This window comes from Eleutherodactylus coqui, chromosome 11 (assembly GCF_035609145.1).
Source record: "Eleutherodactylus coqui strain aEleCoq1 chromosome 11, aEleCoq1.hap1, whole genome shotgun sequence".
Taxonomy (NCBI): Eukaryota; Metazoa; Chordata; class Amphibia; order Anura; family Eleutherodactylidae; genus Eleutherodactylus; species Eleutherodactylus coqui.
In genome coordinates this window covers 64,034,848-64,047,570 of record NC_089847.1, presented here as the reverse complement: position 1 = coordinate 64,047,570, position 12,723 = coordinate 64,034,848, and the positions used below count along the sequence as shown (strand labels likewise).

Sequence of the window (12,723 nt, the reverse complement as noted above, 5' to 3'; positions counted from 1 at the left end):
ATCGTATCATCTATCGATCTCTCTTTATCCCTATCTGTATCTCTCTATCTATGTGTTTGTGTGTATATGGGCGGTTTCAGGCAAATGTAATTTTCTTCCCTTATGTAGTCATGATTATCACGGCCGTATATTAGGACAAAACGAAGCCACTGATTTCAATAGGATTTCAGTGGTTTTGTTTTCACTAGCAGTATTCTCTGCAATTAATACTAGACTGAGAAAAGATAGGACCTTCCCTATCCTTCTCGCACGTAGTGAATGCATTTTTATTTTTCCCAATGCCTGCTCTCTGGTGCAAAGTTTGAACAGGCGACGAAAAACCTTGTTCAGGTGTAACTTTTCTCTGTAGCGCTAAGCGCAGTTGCTCCAACAGCCGTCTGATACTGCTAATATATATATATATATAACCCGCCCCCAAGTGTCGGCGTGCCATTAACCCGCCCTCCAAGTGTCGGCGTGCCATTAACCTGCCCCCAAGTGTCGGCGTGCCATTAACCTGCCCCCAAGTGTCGGCATGCCATTAACCCGCCCCCCAAGTGTCGGCGTGCCATTAGCCCGCTCCCAAAGTGTCAGCAGTGGTGTTTTGAATGATGAAACTGGACACTACGGAGTGGAACTGGGTTGTCTTTAGCGACGAATCCAGGTTTATTTGGGCGCTTACGACAGCAGTGTTCATGTCTGTAGACTTCGGGGGGAGCACCTCAATCCTGCCTCTGTTGTGGAGTGGCACACTGCTCCCTGCTGGTGTGATGGTCTGGGGGGGCCATCGAATACGACAGTTGGTCACCCCTAGTGGTGATACGAGGGATAATGACAGCTCAGCGATATGTTCAGGACATCCTGTAGCCACATGTTTTCCACTCATGGCGGCTTCCAAGAGGCAGCAGGATAATGCTCAGCCGCACACACAAGCGGGGGTCACAGGAATGTCCTCACAACATTGTCACACTTCCGTGGCTGCCCAGTCACCAGGTTTATCACCAACAGAACATGTATGGGACCATCTTAGACGCTAACTTCAAAAGCCTACGAGTTTACACGATCTAGAGGCTCAGATATAGCAAATGTGGAGCAATATGCTGCAGGATACCAAACAGAACCTGTATGCCTCAATGCCCACCCGTATCACATCTTGTATCCAAGCTAGAGGCGGTACAACAATGTACTAGAGCCTCCATGCCCCCCCCCCCCGTATCATATCTTGCATCCAAGCTAGAGGCGACCCAACAGGGTACCAGAGCCTCCATGCCCACCCTTATCACCTGCGAAATATCGTAGCGGAATCCGACACAGTGCCCCCCAGAGACCTCATACTTACCTCTCCGGATCCGCCGCATTGCGGGGTGACGCGTATTTCCACGATACTTTAGCTGTTCTCACAGTGTAAGTATTGCGGGACGAACGGCTTCCATGGACTACAATGGAAGCATTCCGCACGAAATAGAACATGCTACGATTCTCCCCTGCGAGCGGAAAACCGCAGGTGATTTCCGCTCGTGGACAGGGGAGAATTCCTTAACACAGCATGTCTATGGACGGCTATTGGTGCAGAATCCGCAGTGGGTATCATGTATTTCCTGTTTGTACCATGTGGAGTGATTATTGTGAGTGTTTGTGCAAGGAAGATCTAGAAGCCCTTAGGAAATGTTCAGGGAGAGAGCCAGGGAAGAACACTAGCAGATTTTGGTACACTGCCAGACAGATCTTTGTCCAGCCTTTGTTTGAATACTTCCATTGAAGGAGAACTCACCACCTCCCGTGGTAACCTGTTCCACTCATTGATCACCCTCAGTGTCAGAAAGTTTTTTCTAATATCTAATCTGTGTCTCCTCCCTTTCAGTTTCATCCCATTGCATCTAGTCTTTCCTTGTGCAAATGAGAATAGGGCTGATCCATCTGCACTGTGACAACCCGTCAGATATTTGTAGACAGCTATTAAGTCTCCTCTCAGCCTTCTTTTTTGCAAGTTTAAACATTCCCAGATCCTTTAACCGTTCCTCATAGGACATGATTTGTAGACCACTCACCATCTTGGTAACTCTTCTCAGAACTTGCTCCAGTTTGTCTGTCTTTTTTAAAGTGTGGTGCCCAGAACTGGACACAATATTCCAGTTGAGGTCTGACTAAGGAAGAGTAAAGGGGGATAATTACCTCACATGATCTAGACTCTATACTTCTCTTAATACATCCCAGAATTGTGTGTGCCTTTTTGGCTGCTGCATCACATTGTTGACTCATGTTCAGTCTATGATGTATTAGTATACCCAAGTCTCTTTTACATGTGTTGCTGTTTAGCCCAATTCCTCCCATTCTGTATGTGCTTTTTTTCATTTTTCTTGCCCAGATGTAGGACTCTGCATTTCTTTTTGTTCAATACTATTCTGTTAGTCGCCACCCACTGTGCAAGCTTTTCTAGATCTCTTTAAATACTCTCCCTCTCTTCCCTAGTGTTAGCTATCCCTCCTGGCTTTGTGTCGTTGGCAAATTTGATGTATACTGAATGGTACTGTCGATCATGAAGCACATTCTAAATGGGAATTGTACAGATAGATTTGATTAAAAATACATGCAAAAAATTCAAATACATAAGCACTTGAATGCTGTATGATGTGCACCGCGAGTGTAGTGCGATGTTTTGCATTAACCCCTTAGTGACGGCCACATTGCCTTTTTACGTCCTATCTAAGTGGGCTTTAATCCTAGAGTACGTAAAAACATGCATTCTCTTTGGATTAAAGCCCTCTTTGCTGAGCACGTGACAGCTCCATGCTGTCGGTGCCCGCAGGTAGCCGACAGTATGGAGCTGTCATCCTGTCATCCTGGGCTGCAGACAGTACCCCCTGGCAATGCGATCGGCACTATCCAATGGATAGCGCCAATTGCAATAAAGTTTTTAAAAAGTTAAAGATTCAGCTGCCCTGATGGATCGGATCCATCAGGGCAGCTGAAATTACTCACCCGCTTTGCCTGTGGTGTCCCACAGTGAAGGGGTCCTCTGGGTCCCGGAGCTGCTGTTCTACACATGCGCGCCAGGCGAATGCCATCACGCGCATGCGCAGAAGAACGGGAGCCCCGGTAAATTTAAAATCTCCTGGCTCCAACTCCTGAGGGTAGCCAGGAACCAGGAGATGTCACCAGGGACTGCGGTGAGCAGTGCCTGGGTCCATGATCGCCGCTATCCAATGGATAGCGGCGATCGCGAAAAAGTTTTTAAAAAGTCTTTAAAAAGTTAGTTTTACCTCCCCTCATGGATCGGATCCATGAGGGGTGGTGAAAATACTCACCCCAGGTCCTCAGCGATGTTCTGGTCTCCCAGGACCTGAAGTCCCCTTCTGCGCATGCGCGCCCGACGTCAATCATCGGGCACACACACAGAGGGGCTTAGGCCCTGGGAAATTCGAAATCCCTCTGCTCCTGGCTGCTATGTGTAATCAGGAGCATAGAGATGTCACTAGAGAGATGATCACTGTTATCCAATGGATAACAGTGATTATTTAAAGTTAAAAAAAGTGTAAAAAAAAAAAAAGTTTGAAAAAGTAAAAAAAAAGTTTAAAAAGCTAACGTTTCATCTCCCCTTGCGGATTATATCTGTGAGGGAGGATGAAATTACGTACCTAAGGGCCCCGGATTTATCCGCGGACCTTACCACAGCTTCTGCGTCGCCACAACGGCATGCGCAAAAGCCATGGATTGCCAGGGTAATTTAAAATCTTCCTGCTTTTGGCTACAAATTTAGCCGAGAGCCTGGAGCTTTCACGGGCGGCCGCGTTGAGCGGTTCCTGGTCACGTGTTCGCCGTTATCCAATGGATAATGGCGATCACGTAAAAGTAAAAAAAAAGTTTACGTTTCATCTCCCTTCACCGATGCGATCAGTGAGAGGAGATGAAACTTTTTACTGGAAGCCTCCGTATTTGAGGTGTTCCTCCTCCGTTGACCTTCCAGAAATTCTGCGCATGCGACCGCTGGCAAAATGCTGGACCCATGTGCAGGAGGCGGGGAGCCTAGGAAACTTAACATCTCCTTCCTCCCGGCGACCAGAGCCTGGAGCACTGAGTGGTCCCCGGTCACGTGATAAAAAAAAAGCAATCTACCTTAGGTCGGTCTCCCATGATCGGATAGGAATTACAGATCCCGTATGCATCTGATCCGCGGTAATATGCAAATCAATCGCATTGGATTACACAGTTCCGCTCACATTAGCGGGTTGGAATTGTGTATTCCACTCACAGAAAACAGAACACAGCATGTTCTATTTTACTGCGGATATCCGCAGCATAGAGCCTATTGTGCTCCATGGCCACAGATATACCCGCAGCCCATACGCAACTACGTTGTGTACGGACTGCAGGGATCCGTGTCATCGCTAAGCGATGGTGCGGGAAATACAAACAAAAAAAGGTGTACTGTACATGACTGCCTGCGTGAGTAGGCAGTTATACGCAGTACATTACGCGCCACGGCCAGGCTCACAGCTGGGATCCGCAGTGGGCCTCCGCAAGCGAATTCCACATACAGCCGTGTGAGCCCAGCGTTATTCAGATCGCTGCCTGTAATACTTAATTTACAAGAAGCCCCGGGAACGCTCGCCTTTTTGCAGTTCCAGGAGCAGCTTGTTGAGCGCCTTCTGTGTGAGACCGCCGCACCTCCGCAAGATTACGAAGACTCACAGAACACCACTTTTTACACCCCGTCCCTGTCACTGGGTCAAGAAATACCCCCCCAAAAAGGATAAGAGGAGGGGGAATACCAGATTTTATTGCCCCATGTACCCATCCCAGCCAGGCCCCCGTAATTACCCCTGTCTTCGAAAAAAAACACACGGTTTACATTATTGCTTTTATCTAAGATTGGGGGAAGGCCAAAAAGGGCGCGGAGGTGTGTGTGTGGGGAATTATTTTTAAGGAGTCAATTTTTTTTTCCGCACAAGTGTTCTATGGGGCCTGGAATTTATTCAGTTGTGCCCTGCAATCCAACGAGTGTTCCCTCCATTATAGGCCTAGTCATGTGTCCTGTAAGTAGATTAGGGCCACAAAAGGTATGTTTCTGAACACGGAACAAAGGGGGGTATCCATTTTGGGGTGAACGTCTTCATTCCTATGTACGCTATACAAAAAAAAACCTGTTTTTAAATTGACGCAATTCCCCCAAAAAATGAAAATCGTAATTTTTTTTCCTTCTGCTTTCCTTAGATTCATTCAAATACTGTGGGGTCAAAATATGCAGTAATCCCCTAGATGAACTCGTTCTTTATCGTTTTGGCTGCTCAATGGCTCTACAATTGGGCAATGGGGCCTAGAATTAATTCAGTTGTACCCTGAAATCCAACAAGTGTTCCTTCCATTATAGGCCTAGCCATGTGTCCTGTAAGCAGATTGGGCCCACAATGGGTAGGTTTCTGAATACGGCACCCACAGGGGTACCCATTTTGGGGTAAAAATTTTCATTCATATGTGTGCTATATAAAGAAAACAGTTTTTAAATTGACACAATTGCCAAACAAAATTAAACTCGCAGTTTTTTCCTACTTCTTTGCTTAGATTTATTCAAAAATTGTTGGGTAAAAATTCTCAGTAGACCCCTAGATGAATTCATTAAGGGGTCTAGTTTTCAAAATGGGGTCATTTGTGGGGGTTCTTTATGGTTTTGGCCGCTCAAGAACTCTACAAGTGGGCAATGGGGCCTAAATCACCTTCAAGCAAAATTTCTGTTCTGAAAGCCACCAAGTACTCCGTTCAGTTTGGGCCTCTTTGTGCATCCAGACATAAGATAGGGGCCACAATGGCTATGTCTCTGAACACGGGGGAAACAGGGGTATCCATTTTGGGGTGCAAGTCCTTATTCATGTGTGTGCTGTACAAAAAAAGCTGTTTTTAAAATGACAGAATTGCCTAAAAAACACAACTTTTCCTTCTGCTTTGCTTAAATTCCTTCAAAAACTGTGGGGTCAAAATACACAGTACAACCCTAGATAAATTAATTAAAGGGTCTAGTCTTCAAAATTGTGTCATTTGTCAGGGTTCTCTGTGGTTTTGGACACTCAAGGGCTCTACAAGTGTGATATGGGGCATAAAAGGCCTTCAGGCAAAATTTCTATTTTGAAAGCCACCTACTGCTCCTTTCATTTTGGGCCCCTTTGTGCTTCCAGACATAAGATTAAGGTCACAATGGGTATGTCTCTTAACACTGGAGAAACAGGGGTATCCATTTTGGGATGCAAGTCTTCATTCATATGTGTGCTGTTAAAAAAAAAACTTTTTAAATAGTCAGAATTGCCAAAAAAAAGGAAAATCACAATTTTTTACTTCTGCTTTTCTTGAATTCATTCAAAAACTGTGGGGTTGAAATGGGCAGTAAACCCCTAGATAAATTCGTTAAGGGGTCTAGTTTTCAAAATGGGGTCATTTATAGGGGTTTTCTATGGTTTTGGCCACTCAAGAGTCCTACAAGTGAGCTATGGGGCCTAAAAGGCCTTCAAGCAAAATTTCTGTTCTGAAGGACACTGACTACTCCTTTCATTTTGGGCCCCGTTGTGCATAGAGACATAAGATTAGGGCCACAATGGGTTTATTTCCGAATACAGAACAAACAGGAGTATCCATTTTGGGGTGTAAATCCTCATTTTCATGTAAACTATAGAAAACAAATATGTCTTTAAAATGACATATTTGCAAAAATATGAAATTTTATTTCTTCTCCTCTAAATTGCATTAATTCCTGAAAAAAAACTGTGGGTTCAAAGTACTCATGACCCCCCTCAGTGAATACATTAAGGGGTGTAATTTTTAAAATAGGGTCATTTGTAGGGGTATCTATAATTCTGACACCTATGAGCCTTTGCAAACTTGGCTTGGTGTAGGAAAACAAAGTGTTCATCAAAATGCTGAAAAGTAATGTTAAACTTGTACGTCTCCTAAATATTAAAAAAAAAACGAAAGTTTTTCAAACTTGCATTTATAATAAAGTAAACAGATGGAAATATATATCTTAGCAAAAATTTGTACAGTATGTTTGCACATATTTGAGATATTACAGTTGAAAATGTGAAAAAAAATGACAATTTTTTCAAAATTTTCCCAATATTGGCACTTTTAATAAATATACACAAATTCTAAAGGTCTATTTTTACCACCTAAATGAAGTACAATATGTGGCGAAAAAACAATGTCAGAATCTCTGGGATATGCAAAGTGACACATGACAGATTTCAAAAATTTGGCTTCGTCACTAAGGGGTTAAAGCCAATGTGAAACACTTTAGGTTTTTTTTCACATGTGTGAAAATCTGAATTTCACATAAGTGTTATGATGCATTTTTTAATCAAAAACGCCTTGCATCACTGTGAAAAACGCATGTCGACAAGAGTGATATTGGGCCGTGCTTCTCAGCCACAGATCGCACTCACCTGTGTTAATAAGCCCAAGGCTTCCTTCATAGTACAGTCTCTTCATATTAGGAAGAGAGACCTTATGGGCATTCTAAGGCTCTAGGGTGTGACTACATCTTCTGCACCCACAATAGTTATCTCTCTGGATTTCACACGTCATCATATTCTCAATAATAATAATAATACTGATTTGGTTTGTTTGTTTTCAAGTTACCTCTTCCCCTTTTAGGGCTCATGCCCACGGCCATGACGGATTCCACCAGCAGAATATTGCAGCGGAGTCTGCCATATTGCCTCCCAAAACCCTCATACCTACCACTCCGGATCCTCTGTACGCGACCCGCATGGATGCCTGGCGCACATGTGCAGTACAGCGCATGTAGCGCCAGCAGTGTCAGATGACGCGGTGGGCAGGGCTGAGTATTCACGCGATACTTCCGCTGTGCTACAGCGGAAGTATAGTGTGATGGCCAGCCTGGATTGACTACAATGGAAGCCGGTTGCGCGTATTCCCACGGTATTTAGAACATACAGCTGTTTATTTCGTGCTGCGGAATTCCGCAGCTTGAACATTGAGCTATTAGGTTCAATAGACCTTAAAAGCTGCGGGGCAACGCAGCGTAATTCAGCCGCGTACAATGCGGCAGAAATCTGGCCATGGGCATTAGCCCTTAATGACATTTCTACCTGTGATGGTTTCATTTCAGCAATGACTCTCTGTTGCATAACTAAAATAACAAGGAAGGACAATGTTTATTTATTCATTGCCATGGAAATAACTTTGTGAAGAGTACAATAAATAAAGGCCGCTGTAATCTGTACTTTAACTACTTTTTTGAACAGTCTTTAGGGAAATGGATATAAGGAAAAATCTGTAAGTCTAAAAGACAGTATACTCACTTGCCCTCCCCCCTTGGTATCCAGCTGTGCTGCTCCCGCTACCCCATCCTTTCCCTGTCTGCGGACGACTGCCAGAAGACAGGTGATGCTGCTGACAATCAGAGACCGCAGCATCACACTCCGAGCTCATGGCATTAGCGCTCACATCCTGAGCACCATGATGTCTCTCGTTCTTCCTACTTTCTATTTTCCATTTGTTTTATCAGTATTTCATTCCGGCCATTTCTGTAGAAGGGGCTGCGTCCCTGAAACGCGTTATTTTGCTGGCTATAATTTCATTAATAAAGAAGAATTTGGGTTAATCCCTTTGCTTTTATGTGCTTTATATTACAAGGGTTGCACCCACGGTCCATTATTTCTCCATTTTGCGATTAAGTATTTCTATGCCCCGTTACCTATGGTGACTGTTATTGGACGGGCAGCACCCTAATAACTATTCTACAAAAACTATTCTGAATATTAGGATCACATCCCTAATAGGAGTCACTCCACCCCTCTTCTCCTAAATTCTTAAAGGGCCTTTAAAATTAATCTTTCATTCAGATATTTCAGGATTGTGCTAAGGAATCCAATTCGATATAAAATTACCATTCCAGTCCATGTGATATTCCAGAGACCAATTGAAGGGCTTGGGAAAAGAACAATGATAGTCTAAGTTTTTGTGTTTTTAACCAGAACCTTCTATTCTGTAGATTAATATTGTAAAATTTGTTGGTGAAGGCAGATAAATGCAAAGAAAATGCAAAGTCCATTCCAGATCCGTGCAAAGAAAATACTGTTGCTAGAAGAACACCGATCTGCAGGCTCTAAAATAATCTGTGCTAGTGGAATGCCATGATTACTATGATCATTTGCCAAGATGCACTTCTATATTACGGACGCAAAACAGTGGCCAAAATACGGTAGTGTGCTCCCGGCCTAGGGTAAAGATAAAAACATTTTCTTTATACGGGGTGGGCATGGAAAAGTAGCCCTGCACTTCACTCTTATGAAAGCTGTCTGAAAGATAATCAGTCTTTATTGCCCACAGCAACCAATCACAGCACAGCTTTCATTTCTTATGCTGCTGAGGTATGCTACATAACTTTCAGCCATGTTTTCAGCATGTATTCAGTGTTCACAGATCCATCTCATTGTATACTTTAGGCTAGACGAGTTGAGAAACTTTCAGATTAAAATAATCAATTTTCATTTCAAGTGGACTTTGATCATTCTTTCCCGAGCCCCTCAAAAAATGTCAAACATTAATGGATATGTTTGTTTGCTTTCAGGAGACTGTGAAAGGACCTGTAATCCCACGGTTTACCGTACACCTGCCCAGTATAATCACCTGCTTACATCAGCTTACTCGAAGTCTGGAGACAATGGTTTTGAGATTGTGATGTCAAAGTCAGTGCAAACATATATAAAGGTGAGACAACATCTGCCTGTTCTTGCAATCACACAGGCAGTATATAGATCAGTTATCAATTTAACCAACATCCTAACTGCATCTGAAGGTTTCTGTACTTCATATATAAAACTTCACAAAGAGTAGAGCCCCATGACTATACAGCATGTTGGTTACTGTGAATGGTCTGTGAAAAGCTAGGCAGCTAATAGATTGGGACAGACAATCGCCTATCCGTGTCTTACTAAAACCATTACAGAAGAGACCGTCCATTGTAAGATTAACCCCTTAAGGACATGGACTATTTTGGCGTTGAGGACCAAGCGATTTTTGGTATTTTTCCATCTCCATTTTTCAAAAGCCATACCTTTTTTTTTTTTATGTCGACGCGGCCATATAAGAGGGTTTTTTTGCGTGGCGAGCTGTAGTTTTTATCGGTGCCAATTTTGGGTACATAGGCTATATCGTAAAACTTTTATTATTTTTTTTATGATAACAGGGAGAGAATACGCATCAATTCTGCCATAGATTTTTTTTTTACAGCGTTAATCGTGCAGCATAAATGACACACTAAATTTTTCTGCGGGTCGGTACGGTTACAACGATACCAAAATTCTTATATTTTTTTTTAGGTTTTTACACTTTTTTGCAATAAAAACCCTTTTTTTGGAAATCTTTTTTTTTCTCTATAGCTGCATTCAAAGTCCTGTAACTTTTTTATTTTTCTATGTACGGAGCTCTATAAGGGCTTATTTTTTGCGAGACGAGCTGTAGTTTTTGTTGATTCCATTTTGGGGAATGTACGGCTTTTTTGATCACTTTTATTGCATTTTTTGGGAGGCAAAATGCTAAAAATTAGCATTTTGCCTCTGTTTTTTTAGCGTTTTTGTTACGCTTTTTGCCGTACAAAATAAAAAGCATGTTCAACTTTTTGTACACGTAGTTACGGACGCGTCAATACCCAATATGTGGGGTTTTAATTTTTTTTTACCTTCTTTTATGCTAATATTAGAAAAAGCATAAAAGAAGGGTTTTTTTACATTTTTTTTTACATTTTTTCTTTTTTTACATTTTTCTTTTCTTTTTTTTTACACAATTTGAGTCCCTCTGAGGGACTTGCAGCACTATGCCTATGATCGCTGTCATAAGGCATGGCAGAGCTACTTTTCTGCCATGCCTTATCGCTTATACAGCGATCATAGACATTGGCAATACAGGCCGCCAGTGTCTGGCATCCTGTTGCCATGGTGACAGGCCGGGCTGTCGCGATGACATCGCGAGAGCCGGCCGGAGACACAAAGGGAGCGCGCTCCCTCTGTGAACTCTTTCCCTGCCGCGATCTACTTAGATCGCGGCAGGGAAGGGGTTAACAGCGGGGGGCGTATCTCCGATGTCCCCCCGCTGTTGCAGCGGGACGCCGGCTGTGACTGACTCATTCATATGTGATCTTGCGCTATCCCCAGGACGTACCGGTACGTCCTGTTGCGGGAAGTACCAGGCTCCCAGGAGGTACCGGTACGTCCTGGGGCGGGAAGGGGTTAAAAAATAAAAATCTGCTATTGGACTTTGTTACGGATACATGGCAAAATTTGCAGTAAATTTGTTGTAAAGCCCACATATGTTGCATACAGATTTGCCACAGATTTTGGTGCAGATTTGTGTCAAGAGGGGTGTCATCTCTCCTTAAGGAGAGCACCCAAAAGTATGTGGAGACACCGAGGGGGTGAGTGGGTCAGTGGATGTCATCATCTCTCCCCAAGCAGAGTACCCAGTAGGGGTGTGAGAAGACACCTGAGAGGTGAGTGAGGAGACTTACACGGCCATGCAAGCCCCTCTGGGTAATTTGTGGAAGTAAGGAAGATGGAACAATACCTCTGCAGCGCCACCTACTTGATGGCAGCATTCCTTCAAATCAATGTCAGACCCTTTTTACAGGTCTTTATAACAATAATTGGGAATTAGATACCAAGCCAGAAAACCATATACTTATAGCTGTTTCAGGATGTTTGCCCCTCATCTGTGTGCAGTAGGTTTCTGGCTTGGCTTTTGAGAGGCCTGTGATGTGGGCCAAGAGGGGTGTTGTCTCTCCTTAAGGAGAGCACCCAAAAAGTGTGTGGGGACACCTACGGGGTGAGTGGGTCGGGGGATGTCATTGTCTCTCCCAAGGAGAGCACCCTGAAGAGGTGTGAGAAGGCACCTGAGAGGTGAGTGAGGAGACTTATATGGCCATGCAAGCTCCTCTGGGCAATTTATGCAAATACGGATGATGGGTGCAGATTTGCAACAGATTTCAACCCGCTTATTTCTGGGAGTGAAATCTGCAGTGAAAATCCACAGCATAAATTGATATGTCGCAGATATAAAATCTGCACTGCATATCACTTTACACTGCAGATTGTTTTTCTTGAAATCTCCCCCACGTGGCCTTTACTGTAATATGCTGCAGATTTTCTGCATCCAAATCCATAGCAAAAAAAAACACAGTATATTTCACCATGTGTGAACATACCCCAGAATCTTAGCTCAAACTATTTAGCTGTCATTCAAGCTCCACAATGCTGGATAGCATGAATGAAGAATAAATCCTCACGTAATTAAAATGTTTTTGCATTATTTTACTTGCATTGTATTCCCCTATATCAGAATACACTCCACATGTCAATACGGGAATTTCTTCTTTCTTAGCAGAGCAGCCTATTATTCTCTATCCTTTGTGTTATACCTCTTATATCGCTGTAATCACACTAGTTCTTTCTTTGACGTCCTTTGTTCTGCTTCCATATCATAACCATATTATTTATGTGTTACAGGTAAAGAAAAATCAGAACCAGGTTTGCTGGATGCTGCAGAAGGTCCCACGGAGCACTAATAGTCACCAGGGTTATACAACATTCCAGCAGTTCCTTGATAATCAGCAGTATTCCCGGAAAGGAATACTCAGATATGAGAAGATATTTGGGGATGGCTTTGTGAGCACCGGAGGGCTGGAAACAACTAAGGTAAGACATGTTCAGGGGAAGAAAGTTAGGGGTGTAGGACGTAATATTC

General features: G+C 43.4%; 1 protein-coding gene across 3 annotated transcripts in view; it reads left to right on the top strand.

Annotated features, from left to right (window-relative positions):
• Positions 1-12,723, top strand: part of LOC136581636 (uncharacterized) — a 43,920-nt gene that overhangs the window by 19,191 nt on the left and 12,006 nt on the right. For all 3 annotated transcript variants that reach the window (XM_066582255.1, XM_066582254.1, XM_066582253.1), the window contains exons 5-6: positions 9,557-9,696; positions 12,486-12,674. In XM_066582255.1, the coding sequence (XP_066438352.1) occupies positions 9,557-9,696; positions 12,486-12,674 (329 nt within the window). The remainder of the gene's footprint in view (positions 1-9,556; positions 9,697-12,485; positions 12,675-12,723) is intronic.